Source organism: Lutzomyia longipalpis, chromosome 4, assembly GCF_024334085.1.
Source record: "Lutzomyia longipalpis isolate SR_M1_2022 chromosome 4, ASM2433408v1".
Lineage (NCBI taxonomy): Eukaryota > Metazoa > Arthropoda > Insecta > Diptera > Psychodidae > Lutzomyia > Lutzomyia longipalpis.
The window spans coordinates 5,447,256-5,467,241 of record NC_074710.1 but is presented as its reverse complement, the minus strand read 5'-3'; the positions used below and the strand labels follow the sequence as shown (position 1 = coordinate 5,467,241).

General features: G+C 34.1%; 1 protein-coding gene across 2 annotated transcripts; it reads right to left on the bottom strand.

Moving 5' to 3' along the window:
* Positions 1 to 640: 640 nt before the first annotated feature.
* Positions 641 to 15,467, bottom strand: LOC129795848 (nose resistant to fluoxetine protein 6). 2 transcript variants are annotated; one of them, XM_055837361.1, is made up of 11 exons: positions 15,112 to 15,467; positions 13,628 to 14,246; positions 9,752 to 9,921; positions 9,176 to 9,644; positions 8,919 to 9,097; positions 6,966 to 7,234; positions 4,730 to 4,845; positions 4,559 to 4,637; positions 4,324 to 4,493; positions 3,078 to 3,254; positions 641 to 1,001 (listed from the first exon to the last, which is right to left on the bottom strand). In XM_055837361.1, the coding sequence occupies exons 2-11, from the start codon at positions 14,205 to 14,207 to the stop codon at positions 697 to 699; spliced, it is 2,514 nt and encodes an 837-aa protein (XP_055693336.1). In that variant the 5' UTR covers positions 14,208 to 14,246; positions 15,112 to 15,467; the 3' UTR covers positions 641 to 696. The 2 variants fall into 2 exon arrangements, with proteins under 2 accessions (XP_055693336.1, XP_055693335.1); XM_055837360.1 differs by having other exon boundaries at positions 647 to 1,001; positions 15,030 to 15,341.
* Positions 15,468 to 19,986: the final 4,519 nt, after the last annotated feature.

Below are 19,986 nucleotides of genomic sequence, written 5' to 3'. Positions count from 1 at the left end.
TGTGGTATACCAACTAATATATAAAATTTTTCATCACGGAACATCTTGAAAAATTTAAAAATGAAAAAAAAAATATGAGAAATGACAAAGAATCGAGTTTTTTTTACAACATTTCATTAAATTTTCGAATCAAATCTTTTGATCAGAAAATTCTGCTTTTGGTCAGAAAATTCTGCTTTTTATCAGAAGAATATTCCGTTTTGGTCAGAAAAATGATTCCCTGGATCTATAAGGTCAGATCAATAATCAATACCTAAACTTTTTTTTTCATAAAAATCTTTCGGACGATCTTATCGATTTAATAGAAAAATCTTATAGAATTATTATCTATTTAAAAAATCAGCGTTAACATTTCCGGTAAGAATCTTTTCATTGTCACATTCATTCATTGAATTCTTTGTACAAAATTCTCCACGGAAATTAGAGATGTGTAGAATGTTGAGAATTTGATTATGCTGCGGAATGTCTCAATAATTTTTTCTCAACTTTTTGCATTAGCCAGCATGCTTTGAATGGCCCTCTTGCAGAGTTAGAGATGTATAGAAATGAATAAATAGCCATTAATTTGCAGAGAGTCCCTGCCATTAAATGAAACAACATTCTTCTTTTTTTTTAATATAAATTCCTCATTACAATGGAGCTTGGGGGAAAAGGGAAAAAAGACAAACAGAAAATAAAGAGTTTGGGGAAGTCCTCTCACCTAAAGATGATCTTTAGCATTCGTATCACAGGCGCCTCAAACATGAGTGACACGATGAAGGCGGTGATGAAGGAGATCACGGCATTGCCGAAGAATGCTGTGATGACAAAGCTGTGCTGCATGTGGATGGGTGCTTCCATTTGGAAGGATGTGATCATCATGATCATCGGATGGATCAAATACGTGCAGTAGGTCAGCCGGCTGAGTGGCAGGAAGATGCGGCCCGAGAGGAAGTTGTTGATTGATGTTGCATAGCCCCAGAAGCAGGAGAGTGTCATCCACATGAGACTCAGTCCCCAAGCTGTGGAAGAAGAGGAAAAGAAAAAATGCTGATCATGCAAATTATGCTTGCAATCGCACCATGCGATCACTCAGATGGAACAGATTAGCGCAGTCCAGACGATCGTTGCAATGTTCTTCTTACATTTTTTTCATCATCTTCTTCTTCTTCTCAACCTCCCCTATATATATAGATCTCTTCTCACACAAACATGTGGCCGTGTGATCTCAAAATCGCAATTCAGCCGATTTAGTGCGCAATTTCCATTGAGAACTTGAACCCATTGCGATCGATTATATCATCCAATTAAAATATGATTTAATGTGGCAAATTAGAGAGACAGCAGAAATTTAATTATCAACCTTCAATGCAGCATAGCTGCTCCTTATTTTTCTTTTTTTGCTCACATACCCCCTTCTAAGAGAAAATTATCATCTACAAGTAGAATGCTCCTCTGAAAATTGATCTTGATTGCGTTCTAGATCTATGACGATTGTATCACGTGAATTCTGCACGATCATGACCCCCGAGAGCAATCAATTCTTTTTTTTTCTCCTTCTACATTCATTAAAAATTCACCGTGAAATATTTCTCACAAGATCCATGATCTTGGTGTCTGTCAAATTATTTGGTGTCTCATAAAGTGCTTTTTTGCCGTCGTGGATTTTGCTTTATTACACATTTTGATTAATGAAGTGAGGAAAAATTTGTTGAATGTTTTTTTGACTTTAGCGTGAACATCTCAAAAAAAAGAGATTTAATCTCATTGGCACGCGAAATGATATTCATTTTGCTTGAGAGATTGCTTGAGGAATATTGAAAGGTGATTTTTCAGAAAGCTTAATAGCTCTCAAAAAATGGGTCGAGTGATGGCTAAAAATAACTTTTGGGATGAATAAAAATGTATTTTTACGTTTAATTTTGCGCTTGGTTTTAGAAATTTTGCTATATTATAGGTTGAAAATCTTTTTAAAAAGTTTTTTTTCTTAATAAATTACTAATAACTACGCTGAGATGCAGTATAATACACGAATAAAATTTGATTTAATATTTTACGTGATATGTGACAAATAAATTACTCAAGATGTAAAAAAATAACCCGGCTGAACCATTATCTAACAATATTTCTTTTATAGTTCAAATTATTCCTAAAAGATGATTGCTTTAAACAATTTTCTTTTTAATATGCCAACATTTAAGTTGCAGCATAAATATAATGTAATTGCAATATGTTCAGTTTACACATAAAAATAAAATTTCAAAGACGTTGCTAAGAAAAAAAAGGTTGTTTGGGTACTTAAAGACCCTATAAATGTTTAAGAGGTTCAAACTTAACATTATGCTAACAAATATTATAAAAATTTTGAAAAGGAACTTTCAAACGTTATAAACGTAAAGCATTCAAAAGAAACGTCAAACGTTAGAAAATAATTTCCTAAGAAAATTTTTCTAAATTCTTGTTGAAGAGATCTTTTATTTACAAAATAGCTAGAAAAATAATAAAGCAAAAGAAGAAAATTCACAAGTTATATTATTTTCAATTCTAGGCAATAGGTTTTTTAGAACCTTTACAGGTCATTTGATGTTCAAAAACAATTTACCTTCCAATTTAGAGATTCTTGCATGCCGATAGATTCTTTTCGCATTACTATCACAAAATGAATTCTTCACCACAAACCAAGAATAAATCATGTTCAAGATGGTTTATTTAGATGAGCATAACTATCTTTTAGAAAAATTTCTCTAATATAACCCAAAGAGATTACAAACCACATTTTGTTCTACTTTGCATTACACATAGAGAAAAAAATAAAATCTTTTATCTTCCAATCTCTCTCCTGCAGTTCTTGAACTCATTTCCACCCAAAGTGATCTGCAAAATTTCCTCCTAATGGTGTTTGAAAACAAATAGAGAGCTTTTGTAAATATTTTTTCACCTGATCACGATGCAAACATGAAGGTAAACACCCAATAAAAGGCATTACGCAGCGTTTTTTTCCTTCGCCCCAAAAATCCGCATGAGGTGATGACCTCGTGCGGGATGGAATTGAAAATTGATGTATAGGAGATGTGCCACTTGATGGGGCGCGCACTTACCTGAGTGACCGAGGCTCACGTACATTGCGGTCAGTGGAATATTCAAAACACCATTCCATGTGCCAAAGACAAGAGCCAGGAGAATTCCCACAGAAAGAAGCCAAAGAATCATGTTGGTGAGCCAAGATATTCTGGGTGGAGTTGGCAATCTGAATACAATGTACCCAGTAATCATCCCTGAAAGGAGAAAAAAAAAGAGACATGCAAAGTATGAAGAGAAAAACATTCTGCGGTGAGACACTTCTTCGGGAAGCCCTCCATGGACATATGTATTTATAATGCTAAAAAATATGCTTCATTATAACCGTTAAATCTCCGATGGTGTGAATTTCACAATAAATTTACATAACTTAATACAAATCCCAAAAACCTCAAGTATAATTGTTAACATCTTAATTTAATTTTGTATCAAAAGAAATTCATGTAATAAAATACATTTTGGTGCTTATGAGTGTTATTTGGTCTCATCTTTCCTCTTGCAATTAACCCTATCAATCTTTTCAAAATCTTTTCAAAAAGCCTCAAATAGGAAAAGACGGTTGAATCAACGACTTTGACAACCTATTTAGAGTTTCTGAATTTTGAATTGAAGTTGAATTCAATTTATTACAATTTTATACTTCTTTCCAGCGACGTTTCGATAAATTCAATATCATATTCAGACTCTAATTTATGAAATTTTCTTACATTTTGCATATTTATTTCACACTCTGCATTCTAGCTACTAAAATCAGGCTTATAACGTATTTTTTTTACAATTTCATTCCAAATTTCAAACAAAATCTTGGTCTTACGCTTATTACTTTATTATTCCACCTATCGTTTGAAAGGTTAATAAATACCCCACTGTATGTACTGTATTTTAGAACATATGAAGATTGAATTTTTACAAAAATCGAAAATAAGAATTTAAGAACTTCTTACGTGGAATTTTAAGAATTATATTCAAGAATTTACTTCTGCAGACAATTTTGAAAACAAACTGCCATTTTGAAAGAATTTATAGGAAATGAGTAAAACGAAAAATTAGGAAATTTATTTTATTTGAATATTAATTTTTGAGAGTTTTCTATTGGGAAATACCTCTTAATAAAATAAAGATTAAGTTTCAGAGCTCGTTTTTCCTATTTACCCCATTTGACTGTATAGAAAAGGATGTTAAGTAATTTGCTTTCCTCATTATCATCCCAAATAAGACTTTAAATATATAAAACGAAATTAATTAATTTTTTCTGTTTGTACTTACCCATAATATAGGGTCCAATCCTCTGCCATGGCTTGTCGTAAAGAAAATCAAATGACTCAAATGGATCCGATATTTTGTGCGTGAAGCGATAGTGCAGGGAAACTGTGGCTGCAGTTACCCAAGAGATGAATAAGACGCCCAAAGTTATCACAGCGGATGTCTTGAAATGTCTTCAAAAGCAAAAAAACAATCCAAAATCAGCTTAAATCTTTTTCTTTACCCTCATAATACTAACCTCGTGGCAAAGATAAGCAACAGTACGGCCATAATGTAGAATTGCATGTCATTGGCCAAGTACCACGACCAGATCATACCTATATAAGAGAGATTTAATTTGGTGGATTATGGCGAATCTAATGGTTCTATGTGTGCACAATAAAATTGTAAAAGAAACATTAATAATTACATAGTTCATGAAACGGGAACCAATTGTTGACGTAGAGTATGTTCCTCCACCAGAAATTGTGACACGTTATGTGGTCTATGAGGCCAGGTGCAAAAACGGAGGCGTCGTACGTGAATCTACAAAATTGATCATCACAACAAATTAATAAGGTGCGTCAATTATACTCATTCAATGAATTTACACACCAACAATTTCCGCATGTACGGCAAAAACAGTGGGTGGCCGGAGAAATTAGCATTATGTGTAAATGTTTTTTTGTGCGATGGCTTCACAGAGACAAAAAAAAGACAAGAAGTTGATCTATGCCAAACAGAAGCATGACGCATAAATTTCTCTAATTCATTGACAAACTCAAAAAGTCTCTTTGCATCATTGAAGAGAATAAATTTAGCATAGAATTGAGAGCATTGGCCATTTGGGTTTTGAGGGGAGTTTTCTTGCTAATATTTCTTATTAGTTTGCACTTGTTTCTGTGCTGAAGAGAAAACTAAATAAATCTTCAATTTTATTAAGATTTCCCGCCAAGAAAAAAGATCTTGAAAGCTTATCATTTATGGATCATTCTTGAAATTTGAATTTCTACAAAAAGATTAAAAGTTTGAAAAATCTTTCTACTCAAAAGTCAGCAAAATTCAGCTTAAAATATCCAAAAAACTTTTAATTGGAATTCAACAAACATCTCTTTAATGCTCTATAACTTTCATTCGCACTTACAAGAAAAAATCTACTTTAGGCGAGAAAAGAGAATTTTATGCCAAATTCTCTCATACTGTTTCCAATTTCAACGTGAAAATAGCCTCCAAAGGTCAATCAACATCCTCTCTATTACAAAAATACCGCATCATTAGAATCAATTTAATCTATTTCAGACGGTGCAAAAGAAGTTTTAGGAAGGAGAAAAGAAAAGAAGAATTGGGAACATGGAGAAATTTCTCTTTCTCAACTCGTACGAAATGAAGAACATTCCAAAGAATTAGTGCACTCAAGTGTGAAATTTTTTAATAAAAACACAAGATTACGAGCAGAGTGCCCATCTAAGGTGATTTATACCGTCAAATTGGGTGAATTTGATCAGTTTTACAAGCTTTCCAAGATTGAGATTAATTAGAGCTTTTAAGTATAGCTCTAATAAGGTGAATGGAATAATTTTTATATTGAAATCTTTGATTTTCTTTTGTTATTGACAATTATTTCTAATTTTTTTTTATCGAAATTGGTTCAGTAGTTTTTTTGTAGTTATGTAATTAATGTATTTCAGCAAATAAAATATTTACGACTTAGCGAAGATTTTCAAGGATGGGTTTTATCAATGGTTATTTCATCGTAATTATTATACAAAAAAAAATCTGATAAAGATTTAACCTAGATTTTCTCAGTTTTTTTTTAATTTCCACGAAGTTTGACTTTAATATTGTCTATAAAATGAATTTTTTAACCAAAATTTTTAAAATCTTGCGTAAAATCGTACGTCTTAACGTTCTAAGACTCTTCTTTTAATCAAATACATTCTAATTATACAAAAGTAAAACGTTTTAATGGGCTAAGTCAACAAAGTTTGCTAAGCATACAATAATAAAGTTATTAGAACGGTTAAACTCGGATTGATATTGAAAAATAAAACACACAAACTGTTTTACCCAAACAATTTCTTAATTTACTTTAAACTAAAGCCAAAAGAACCATATTAAACTGATTTTTCACTGGAAAAGTCTTGTTCCTTGAAGGGTTAACGAAAAACCACTTATATTCATGAAAGGTTCAAGTAAGGAATGAAAAAAATTAAACAGATTTATCAAGAAAGTAATTTATACAATTTAGAAATGGGCTGATTAATCGCTAGTCCACACTAATCCAATTAGCTAATCCAATCCAAAAAATTTCTTTTGATCAGAAAATTAAACTCTTTCTTAAGACACTGTGTCAATATTGATCAAATTAATATTTTATTTAATCACAAAATTGTTTTTTTTTGGTTACTAAATTATTCTATTTGTCAATTAAAGTGTTCTACTTGATCGGTAAAATGTTTCATTTAATTTATCAAAATAATAATTTACTGATCAAAAAATTTACTGATCAAAAAAATGGGAAAAGTAGACAAATGCTTCTCCCCAAATTCACCCCACTTGACGGTATTTTCTGCACAGATTGTGTGAATAAATGTTTGAATTGTAATGCTAATATTCTACGGCCTGGTACTGTCCTCTAACATGCTTATTTATCAGTTGTACTTCACCTGAGTGAGACCTCATTTGCAATTATAACAAAGAGGTAAGCGGGTGTTAAGCGCAGGTATCTGTACACCACAAGTAGGATACTTTTGCAGATGTTACTCTTCACTGCAATACGCGAATCCTTTGCATCTTTTCCACCACTGGCTGTGTGCTTCCGCAAGAAAATAAGTGTGACCAGTAGACCGCTAATGAAGAAGAATGAATCCACTGAGAATGTCGCGTTCCCAATTATTTGATAGAAAAATGACTTTTCTGCCAGATCACGGGTGTACTGGAAAGAAAAGAAGAGACGTACAAGAGAAAGGCCATCCACGGTGAGAAAGAAGCGCGCTAAAAGGCGCCAAATTGTTCTTTTGTTCATGGTCATTTTGCCATCTCTTACGCATTAACGTATTGTTACGTGAAATTTATTCTTTTCTTCCACCGTGGTCATCGTGGAGGAAAAAGAAGAACACAAAACCATTTCGCATGGGGAAGCATCATTGTGTCCCCATGGGAAGTCATTTGCATGGAGAGAGAGAGAGCTCTAATTTCATTTAGAACAAAAAAAAAAGAATATAATAATAAGAATTCTCTGCATCATATTTTCCCACAGAGATTCTCAATAAAATTATATTTTATTGCAAAAATTTTTATTTAAAATTAATTGCATACCCCTATCCCCCCACTGCAATGACTTATGCAATTAGTCTGCGGGAGGGAATTCGCAGTAGGTAATTTAATTTCCTCAAATGTTAAGTAATTTTATACGCACTTCCTATTAAAAACTTTTAATCCTCGGGCATGACACTAAAAAACCACACCAACATTATGGAAAAACAAGTTTGGTGTGTGAAGAGCAAATATATTTAATTTTTTTTCCAACAAATTACTTTCCATGCAGTTGCTTGTATTGAGTATTCAACAAAATAGAAACAACTAATAAAAATAAAATTATGTGAATTAAATGAAATAGAAAAATTGCAATTATTTTTATACTACACTCTTGCTAAATTATTAACGAATTTGCACGTGTGGCAGCAATTTAATGCAAATATTGTTGTTGGTAGTGAATTAATTTATTTTTATATCTTTTTCTGTGTGTAATTAACCCTTTGAAGACTGATAGGATAGTCAGGAAAAATGCTGTAACAGTAAATAGAAATATTTGTTTGAATCCCAAAACCCCTTTTCGGTATTTAGAAATTTTAATATATGTGATTTTCCCGATTTTCCCAAGTTTTATTAAACTAAACTTGGTAAATAGGCCAGCCGGGTTAAATTTTTCAACTGTTTATTACACGTGGTGTAGAAAAATTATTTTCAAGTATTAAATCGTTGTTTAACGTGTTAAATAATTGAAACATAGAAAAGTCCAATAAATAAACGTCCAATAAAACGTTGAAAAATGCTATGAAAATGTGAAAAATTAGCTTTTCTTATGGAAAAATCACCCCGTCATTTTGATTTTTTGATGATTTACTTGTAAAATGTAAAACCAACAATAATCAACTGGCTATTAAAAGGTATGGAATATCGGGAATATTGTTGTTAATTTTCTCAACATGATGGAATAAGTAGGTGTAAAAATATTCTATGAATAAGCAAATACTTTAGCAAAATGCAAAATCCCTTCACATAAAAATGCGATAATAATTTTGTTGATTTATGGAGGCTCAATTATGTGTCATATATATGAGAAAAAATTATTCAGACATAATTCCACCACTTCCAAGAACAAAAGTTCCTTTGTGTTATATTGAATAAATTCAATATTCATAGTAAAATAAATCTTTCTTCTTTAGTTTAGAGAAACTGGTGAGACGGGTGAAACTGACAAACCATGCTTCGTCACAATGATTTTTTATAGTTTTTTCTTTTCAATATGCTGCATCTTTTGCAAAGAAAAAAATCATTTTTATGGGTAAAAATAAGAGAAGAGCAGACGATGTGGCATGACTCAAGAAACTACTCACCCGATTCTCCCCGATGGCAAAGACCTGGAGGTATGTGTGCACCATAATGGTCCACATGAGTGACATGAAGCGGATGCCGTGCAGGAAGGGTAGAGAATCCCGTGGCGGCCTATCCAAGGAGAGGATGACCCGTGCATTGGAGCACACGGAGAAGCAGAGGAACAATTGGGCGAGAATTCCTGTCAATGGGGAGCATCAATTAGTGGTGATGACGATTTTCGCCTCAGGGGTGCCGCGTGATTTGAAAATCAATTTACCTGTTCGTTCTTCCTTGGCGAGTTTCACCTTCTCCCTGCGTCCACTCATCTCAATGTCCACCGGTTTATCCTCGGCGCCAGTCTCGTACATTCTGATGCTATTACTCTGACCATTTGTGTGACTCTTGCATGCGCAATCAACACCATCCTCCCCCTGGACGTTTTTCATTTCCCTCCGAGCATTTTTACCACGCAGCCGACACTCATACATTGTCGCCAGCAGCATAATGATGAGGGTGATGCTGCATGTGATAGCGAGTGCCTTGAGACGCTTATCATCCTGATACCTGTACTCCCCTGGCACTGTGCGCACCTGTGTTACCTTCAGCGTGAAACTATCCTCCCCGCTGGACAGCTTCCGGGCTAGCTGGGTGCACGTACGTAGCGTAGGATCGGACAATAGGAGCAATCTCACATCATCCGTTGAGCACGTTGTAGGAAGGCATTGCCCTACTTGAATGGATTTGGTCTGCGCGCGAAAGAAAAGAAAAAAAAAGAAGAAAAGTGGTCAGAAAAGCGGCGGTTAATTACCCAATTACCACACTTCTTTTCGTGCGCTCTTTTGTCGTGTGATACCTTTGATATAAAAGGCTTCATTTTAATCATGACTCTAGCTACGGTGTATTGGAATTTGATGGTATGCCGACTCAATTCATTGTTCATGTCATGGCAGTACTGCTTTGAGCCCATCCAGAAGAGATTTCCAAATAAAAATTGTCCCCGGTAGCGCCCCGATGAGTCACTAACTGCGAAAAGGAATTTTTATTTTAAAATAAAAACATTTTTTTTATATAATTTTCAATTAGGGGGTGTTTGGAGGTGTTCAATTCGGGAGATTGGGTATCGATAAACATCTTTAAAGTTCAGAAGGTTTAGATTAATTAGATTAATTAATAAATAATTTTTTTCAGTCTAAAAATTTATATTAAAAATATTCAAAATAGAAATTTCAAATGATTTTAAAAATGTTAAACGTTCGAATATACGTTAAAGGTTGAAAATAAATGTCAAATTGCATGTTAAAAATTAGAATAACCTTAAAACGTAAAAAATGAATATTCGGACGTTAGAAAAAAAACGCCAAACGTTAGAAAATATACGTCAAACGCGTCAAACATCAGAAAAGTACGAATAGACGTTAGAAAAGAAACGACAAAGAAATAAATTAAAACGGTTAGATAACAGACATGGAATCTTAGATCTATCAGTAAACGTTAGAAATGAAATAACAAATAAAAGAATAGAAATATCTAACGTTAGAAAAAGAACGTCAAACATAAGAACTGAGCAAAAAATTATCGAAAACTGTTGATTCGAAGGTAAATGCCATTTTTATGGTTTAATTAATCTCAATCTTCTCAAACCTCGCCTATTTTTAATCCATTTTGAGCTTTATTGTAATCCGTTCAATAATTATTTGTTTTCTGAGCTCACCCACCAAGAATAGATTTCTGTTTGCGCCCCTGTATCCCCTATCAGATTAAGTTGTTTAAATAAAATTGTAAAAAGAAGTCCGAATACTTTTTACTACTCCACGAGATATTTGAAATTAAATTAGTTCTAAAATTTGCATGCGATTTTTTTCTGCACGACACCATAGCGGTTTCTAATCTTCCACTCATCATAGACTTCTTCTCGCATTTTCCTCTTCATGTCATCTGAATTTGCTATATGTATTATGTTCTTCTGTATTTTTTTTTTACTTATTTTTCGTGGGAAAGGACACGAAAGAATTGCACAATTTTTCTCGAGAACGCGGCGGTGGTTCTACGGAGCGAAACACTCAATTACAAGTGGATGTATTAAATCTGATATAATAGAAAAATTTTTCACGGTTAAGTGGTGTATTATTCATAAAACACATTGCCCTCCAGGTGAATTGAGGCACGTACCGGGGGGAAATTTACTTCTCGAAAAAGAACTCGTCTAATCTCAACAATGTAAATAAAATATCGGAGAAGAGATTGAGAATAGATGAAGCAGTACAGCTCAAAGTCTTTCTTTGGCCATGTGCGGGGGGTTTATAGGTTTAGGCGAAGGAATGCATATCCTCTCAATTTAGGCCATAATACATCCATAAGAATTTCTCAACAATCTCACGCAAAATTTATTATTCAATGTTTCATTCGCTGCCTTTTAGAATTTCTTTAATCTCTCTTTTTTTCCTTCAATCGCGTGAATTTAATTCTTCTTGCATAACCTTCTTGTTCAATCAATTTCAGCACCCTACATTATCTTTATAAAGTATTTACTCTGAAGAACAAGAAGCAGGGCAAGAGTGGTCAAATTGAGTAATATTCATTCAATACTGTATGCCGAAATGCATCCAATAAAATTTACAAAAAAAAATTGCATCAAGAAAAAATATGCAAATTAATCCTATATAAGAGAAACATTTAGCATCCATTTTTGTTGCATTTGGGGCAGCAATAAACATTTTCCTTTTCACAATTTTTTATTGCATACCTTGCATTTTTAATTAATTTATCAATTTCTCAAGTGTTGAAGAGCATAAAAGCCGCATATGCTGATTGTAGATGCAACACGGAGGGTTCTTTGCAGAAAAAAATGCATTTTGTAAGAAAATACCGCGAAATCGTTAATTTAAATGGCCATCACTTCAATTTCTAATACATAATTAATACGTTAGCCATGAGGAAGTAACTCTCATATGTTAAATGAATATGAAGAAACTTTAAGCAAACTACGCGAGTACATAGTTAGTACCAATAGTTTATGATCTGCAATTGCTATTATGCAAAACAAACTAGTGGTGAAAACAAATGGTTTTTAAAGAGGAATCTCTTCTGTATTTTATGCTGAAATCCATGACAAAATAACTTATTTAAAGGAAATTTTAAGAAGAAAGTGGTTTCTAGGTCGTATATTTTTAATATTTCTTATTTTCTTTTCTAGAGCTATCGAAATTTAAAATAAATGAAAGTTTGAAAATTAAATAAAGAGTGAAAAGAACAAATTCCGTATTGAAATGTTTTGAAAAAATCAGCAGCTCGAGAAAAATATTCAGCAGTTTAAGAACAATATTCAGCTGCTCAAGAAAAATATTCAGCCGCTCAAGAATAATATTCAGCAACTTAAGAACAATATTCAGCTGCACAAGAAAAATATTGGTTAACTGAAGAAAATATTCAGCAGCTTAAAAACAATATACAGCATGTTTAAGAAAAATATTCAGTAGCTCAAGAAAAATTCCGAATTTACAGAATTTTGATTTAGCTGAATAATACAGAAGTACGTAATCAACTTTGCGTGATTTTATTGAATTTTTATGCTGATTTTTTTAAATAATTTTTTTAGATGTTATTCAAATTCTGATAATAATTTAAAAAAAAATCAAATACCGATTTTCTTATTCAAATACTAAAGTTCTATTAAGCTAAAACTTAATATTCTTCCATTGTTAATTATGTTTAATTTTCAATTCAAATTATTTTTTTTATGCTGAATTGCCTGAATTGCTAAATATTTCTGCTGAAATAACTTCTTAATTTTAAGACACTAATAATTCCCACAAAAATCAGATGGTTCAAATATTTAAAATAAAAATTAATTATTTTAGGACTAAAAATTAAAGGAGGGTTTTCAAATGTTACAAAAAAAACGTTAAATCCTTAAAACTGTTAAACGTTAGGAAAAAAATGTTAGAATACAAAAGTCAACCATTGGAAGAGAAACCTAATCTAAAATTTTAGAAAATAAAAGTTAAAAGTTGGAAACGAACGTTGATCGTTGGAAAAAAATCCAATAGGAGTTAAAAAAAGACGTCAAACTTCAGAATTAAATGTTAGAAACAATCTCTTCAATAGATTTCTGTCTGAATCTTTGAGTTTTGGTCCTTCTGCGATCTTTCTCATTGACCTAACGACCGAATAACCGTCTAGGATATAATCATTATTAACATTCCTTAATAACTATAAACTTAAATTTTTCTAACATAACTTATAAACCCCCACCGTAGAGGGGAGACTTGTGATTGATCTTAGAAGAGGTCTCGGCTGTAACCCACGGTAAAAAGACAAAAAGCTAATTAGTCGTTCCCAAGAGAGCGCGCACAGAATCCATGAGGATTGCGTAAAATTGTCCATTGGAGGGAGGGATAAGTGCTCTCCGCGTAGTTTTATAGCAAATTCAATGGAGGTTTTGAGTGGAAAAGCCAGAAGAAGGCTAAAGAAGAAGAAGAAAAAAAGCAGCCACGCAGCCCGCGATGGAATTCCGCTCTAGCGTCTCGAATAGATCAATTTACTACTGCAAAGAGAGATCATGGGTGCATCATGGTACGGGAGACGCGATCTGATAATAGCGCAAAAGGGAGGGGAATTATGCGCGCGAGGTATGAAATTGCACGACATTATGCAATTTTGTATGGAAGGGATTTGTGAGCGTAATCTTCTGTTGGTGCACCAAGAGTTGATCTTGGCAATTGCGAATTACCTTTTAATGCCCATGCTCTGCCCAATTTCAGCTCACTCAGATACACACCAACATCTCCCTGGCACTTTGGTGAAATTTCACGAGAAATATTCTCCACTTTCCACTGATTGTGATTGAAGAGTTGCGTGATGAGATCAAAGGTGTACGGGGTGTCATCCTTGTCCATGCGTCCACCCTCTGGTGCCACCTCCATCCGCACCTTCTTCTTGGCAATTTTTATAATATTCTGCGACACTGTCGGTTCCAGCCGTTCCGTCATCTCGGTGGTAATGGGCATTGGGGTGCTCGTGAGATTTGCATGGATGTCCTCAAGATCGTCTGGATTGAAATCAAAGAGACCGGCATTGGATGTTTTTTCGCGCAAAATCTTCACCGCCTCATCAAGCGGTGTCTCCATGTTGGTACCTCCCAGGGAATTATTGCTCCCGGGTGCATAGTCAATGCCATTGGGGTGCTCATCCTCACCCGTATGCCCCTGTGCCGTCCATGTAGTCAAGAGGATGAGGAAAACCGCATTCATGATCATTTTCCCGCGTAAATGGCAATACATCGTCTCAGAGGCCATACACACAACTTTCATATAAGACTTCACATAACGATTTCCAACTTCTCTTCATTTCTACAAGAATATTATGTACATAATATTTATAACTAAATGAAATAGCTAAACCCACGTCACATACAGGGGAAATCATATTTTTTTGCACCTTCCACGAGGGTGAGACTGTGGCTTTTATTCTCACTTTTTTTTTCTTAAATTATTAGTTTTTCTATTACGTCGTCGCGGCCCTGTGTTTGAAAATCCATTACATATTTTCTTATATACCCTACTATTTTTTTTTTGCTTTCCATACCTCCTTCATTTTTGTTGTATAGATAATAATTGGAAAAATAAACATGCGGTGGAGAAACCGCGCCATAGGGGGATGGTGGGAGGTTTCGAAGAAGAAGAAAAAAGGCCAAAGATTGCGTGGCCAATAATTGGATAATAAAATTCAATAATATTGGCCGTAGAGTGTGAAACACTTTAAATGACTTTGACTCTTAAATAAAATGTCTTAAAAATAACTTTAAAAATTGATTGATCTGAAAATGGTTAAATTGACTGAAAATTAAATTATCTTCTCTGTTTTTTTAAAGAAGTATTTTTGTAGAAAAAAAATCACTCGAGAACAGTTTGTTTGAAAAATTAAGTCGTTGCCACCGTAAGCAGAAATTCATTGAAATGATTGAAATATTTGAATAAAATATTTTGCTTTCAGGAATTTTCCTGAATTTTGAAAAAAAGAACATTTTGACGTAATTTATTCAAAGTTTATTAGAACAGAGGAAGATACTATTTTTTTGGAATATTTTAATTATTCCAAAAAAAACGTCTTTTTGATTGATTTAAATATCTCACACCAGCTTCGTGGAAGGTGCTTAAATAATCCACAAAAATGGCACAATTTGCACTCTATCGTCACTTCTTGGTCACTGCATACTTTATGTATAACAAATAATATAATATAGGTAATTAAATCTATGCTGTAAAGTGTTTCATGAGATTTCACTTTTCTCACAAACACTCAATACTATTTTTTTCACTTTTTTCTTCACTGCAATCTCCGGCAAAGAATGTCTATGTAGGGAGATTTATCAGAAAATCCTTCACTTGAGCAAGATTTTTGCGCGCGAAAATCACAGAGGATGCACGCAGCATCAACACAGGAACACTACACTGCACAGACTCCTTTTCACAGGAGATTTGGGAGTAAGAGAAGAAGAAGAAAAAAACGATCTTTAGGGCACTTTTGCGTAAAGCAGGAGCGACTTATTCCTCGTAGAAAGTGTTGACGAAACTAAAAAAGAGTGGCTCATGCAAGTGCAAGTGAAGTGCACCTGGTGCATATTGGACGGTGGAGAGAGTGTCTCGAGAGGCACCTGTGTGGGGATTATTATGTTATATTATGGCACCATATATATGGCTCACCTATTGGTCTATCGCAAATATTGTGGTGTCTCTGGCCACTTGCGGGGTTACCCCACGCCGAGGGTTATCCCACCCATGTGCTGCCACTTTCTCTCCTTGCAATTTACCCAAATCACAGCCAGTCGCACTTCTTTTGCCACACAACACCAGACAAACCTCACCATGTAGTGCCATTTCCGTAACCAGCTCGTTTTTTAGACAATTAACAATTTTGATTAATTGCATCTTCATCTGAAAGAAAAATAAGCAAATAAAAAAACATCAGCACGTTGCAGTTAAGAGGAAAAAGCCCTCAATCATACTTCATAGATACATAGCACATAGGGGGTCAATAGGCAAATAAGCAACGGCGAAAGGGAATTACGTGGCTCGATGGTTTGCAAATTCCTCTCCACCCAAGTAAACCAGCAATGTAATAGATTAAAGTGCAGTGAATGAATAAATAATACAGTTGCAGTAAAAGCAAGCATTTATTTATTAAAGAGAAGAAGAAGAAAAAATCTTGAAGAAATTTCCAGCACGTGGGGGCAATTTTCGGAAAAATTTTAAGAAGAGTAATTTCAACGAAGAATTATGAATTAAAGTAATTTCTCACAGAGCGTAATAAATCTGACCCACAAAGTACTCACTGCTGGCAAGGTGCTCAATAATCTCATGATTTTTAGCAAGACAAACAATAGTTTAAGAATACCACAGTGTGGTGCAATTGAAGTGTAAAGTGGAAATGATTATTTGTTGCTTTTTGTGAGAATCCTGAAACAATTAATTGAAATGTTTAACAAATAATTTAAAAGAAAAATTGAGAATCTCTGTTAGTTTTTTTTTAAAATTCTTTCTTGGTTACACATGCTTTTATTCATTCCTCAAATGATGGGATTTTCACACAAAATAAAATAAACTCCTTTGATCAATATTTCGGGTAAAAAAGTCTAAATTAAAAATTAATATTCTGACAAATCAAATAAAAATCCGAGACATTAGATTGAATGAATCGTGATTCATTCAAAGTCAATCTTGGCCCAACAATTACTCAAATTTTCTTCAATTTCTCTTAATCGCTGATTTCTCACTCTGCAATGATCTGTGCCATGGTTCTAAATGCGGTCATGTATTAACTTAATATCCAGCTCAATTATTGTTCCAATTCAGGGAGATTTTTAAGTATAATAATTCCTATTTAATTGAAAATTTTCAAAGAATGACCACGAGCAGATTTTCATTCAGAATTAAAATGCTTTATCCTAGAAAGATCTGATTTTTTGCTTTCTTTTAAATTATTTAATTTTTATTAATTTAAATAGCAATAAAATAAATTTTGTAATAAAATAAACAGGAGAATTAATGTGTTGAAATTAAAAAATAATTTATGCTTTTTGCGGCATGTTTCTTTTAGTTATTTTAGCTGTGTTTCTTTCAGACACAGCTTTTGTGTACCGAGCAAAATCGAAAGTCGTCAGATCGGGCTCAAACTTGGTATGAGCACGAATTAGGGTCCCCACATTCCAAAAAACGTATGCGCCAAAAAATTTTTTTTTCCGGCCGGCCGGCCGTCCGGCCGTCCGTCCGGCCGGATTATAAACTTAAATTGCAAGAGAACGGTGATAGATAGAGACTTGCGGTAAACGGCAAAGTTTAAATATCGACCTGAAGAAATCCGATTATGAAGTCAAATCCACCCCCCCACCCCTCCGTCCGCCATTTTGGATAACCTCAAAATTTTGTTTTCGCTATATCTCAGCCCCTATTATAGGTAGAGGTCTGAAATTTTGATATGTTGTAGGGGCCATCAAGAGCTTTCCAATGATACCTCAATTTCGAAAATCGGTCAAGCCGTTTAGTCAATATGGCAGCCACAATTTTTCATCGAAAATCGACCATAACTCGAAAACGGCTTGACCGATTTTGATCAACTCGGGGTCAAATGAAAGATCTCAACAAACCCTACAACTCTCTAGAACATCCGAAGTTTCAAAAGTGACCGCTAGGGGGCCAAAAATCAAAAACAAAATTTTCGATTAGTTTTCGATGAATATCTCGAAAACGACGACATAAATTTTTTTCATTTTTTCATATGTTGTAGCTGACCATATTATCTAGCTTCATGCCAAAAATGAAGAAAATCTATGGATCCGTTCTCGAGATATAGCCTTCCAAAGTTGGCATGTCATATCTCGGGTTCTACAAGTCCGATCTTGATCAACTCAAGCGCAAATGAAAGGTTTCGAGAAACCCTACAAATGTCTAGAAAATTGCAACTTCGAAAAATGACCGCAAGAGGCGCTTAAATTGAAAACAAAGTTTTCGAAAATTTCGAACTCGAATTTTTCGAAAATGGCGACATAAATTTTTTTCAGTTTTCGATATGTTATAGCTGACTTCGAGACCTTTAAAACAAAAAAAAATTTATGAAAATCTATGGATCCGTTCTCGAGATATAGCCTTCTAAAGATTTCTTAGGGTATGACTTTTCTACTTTTCCCGACTTTGCGCGTATTTAAATTAATTTGCGTTCTAGTTTGCTCTCACAAAATTGGTACACTGAAAGAAACACAGCTCCCGTAAGCTTGGTCAGCTTACCAGTACATTTTTTTCTTGTAGAAAATCAGGCACCAAGTGAGGTAGGTTATACATACAGAATTCTATGTGTAACAGGTAAATAAAAGGAAGTCGATAAAATATATTGCATTATTTTTAGATAAAAAGTACCGCGTTTCTTTGGCTTGTTCTCCTTGAAAGTGTTGAGAATACTTCATTTTGTCGTCAGACGTCCAACGACGCATCCTTGACCTGTTGCGGCGCCACATTTAGCCCCAAATGACTTAAATAACTCTTTTGTTTCCAAAAAATTCGTGCCCAAAGTCTCATATATACAACATATGTATGTATGTAAATACATTTCACCCTTCAATCATTACCTATTTGTCTAAAAATCTTTTCATAGCATCATTCAGGCTATTTGCAATTGTAATTTTTCCCCATCGTAACTTTTATGCAAGAGTCGCATAATTTAATTTTTAATGCGAGCCTCCGTTTTTTTTGCCTCCTCCTGGCGATAAATTGCTCGGTGTGTGCAAAAGAATAAATGGAGGAGCAAAGAGGCGCACCAAGTTCAATGCTAGAATGATCTCATAACTCATCTCCCTGTCTTGGGCTATTTTAGAGCTTCTCCTCTCTCTCAGCGAGTTCTTGGGTACGATCATTCTTCTTTGGCGATGGTGTAGCTCCTTCATTGTTGACGCTAAATTGCTATTTGTTGCCGGGGCGAAGGGGTCTGATGGGTCTGATGAAGTCCGCGATCTCATGGGTGCTTCAGAATTCAAAGCACCACATCGAACGACAAGTAAAGTTTTATCTTTTCCCCATAAGAATCTCGGCGTCCTCAACGGCTCTTCATGCTGAGATTGACGTCAAGAGGCCAATCCACTGAAGCGCGCGCTTCGAGTCAAGAAGTTTTCCATACTTTGCGCATACTTTCGCCTAATAAGCCATAGTGCAGTGAGTGCTAATTATATAAAATCTTCACTTATACCGTTTTTCTCACACTTTTTATATGTTTTTTTCTTTCTTATTCAAATTTCCGCGATGCTGCCACAAATGATGTACTTTCATTACCCGGAAATGCACCTTCTCTTGATTTATTGATGATCACGGTGGAACGCGTTAGATTCTTTTCTAGTCTGTTGAATCGTGTTCTTGGTGCTTTCTTCCGCTGCTAGTTTATATTCTTTTGATTTATTCTACTGAGACAATGGGTAATTGTTCCGAAATATTCAATTTTTTCCAAGATGTAGAAAGAACTTTTATTCATCTTGTTCTTTTGTAGCTGTTTGTAAGTCCGTAACATTATTCTTGACAATCTTTGCGAAAAAACTAGATGAGGAGACGTTTGGTTCTACCCAGGTGGCTATATGTTTTGGCTTTAAAATAGTCAATACTTCAATATGGAGACGCCTGTGTTTTCCTTTGAATCTACGAATTCACATTAAATTAGGATTTAAAATTGAGGAAAAAATTGAACTTAAACTTCTGATTTCCTTTACTACTTTATAACACGTTCAAAATCTATGTAATATTCTTGGAAATCTTTTTATACGCGACATGTAATAAATTCCCGTAGAACAACTAAACCACGGTTGGATATAATTGTTGAAAATTCTTAGAACGTGATCTCAATAAATTCTTCTGTAACAAATTTCCTCAAACTTTTTTTTATAAATTAAATTCAAAATGTTAAAATAATTTTTATAATTTATAGAAAACGAGGTAAATTGTCGCTTCGCTCCAATTTACCTCGCCCCGCTTCGCGGAGATTTGTTGCGCTTCGCGCAAATTTTTAGAAGAGAAGAAATTTGTGACGAATTGAAATAGATTTAATAAAATATTTACT

Bases quoted from the DNA above. Each gene is read 5' to 3' on its own strand.
- LOC129795848 (XM_055837361.1), bottom strand. From the start codon at position 14,207: ATGAAAGTTGTGTGTATGGCCTCTGAGACGATGTATTGCCATTTACGC. The intron at 7,235-8,918 runs GTGAGTAGTTTC...TTTTCTTTCCAG, and splicing joins TTGCCATCGGGGAGAATCGG to TACACCCGTGATCTGGCAGA. The intron at 1,002-3,077 runs GTAAGTGCGCGC...CTTCTTCCACAG, and splicing joins CGTGAGCCTCGGTCACTCAG to CTTGGGGACTGAGTCTCATG.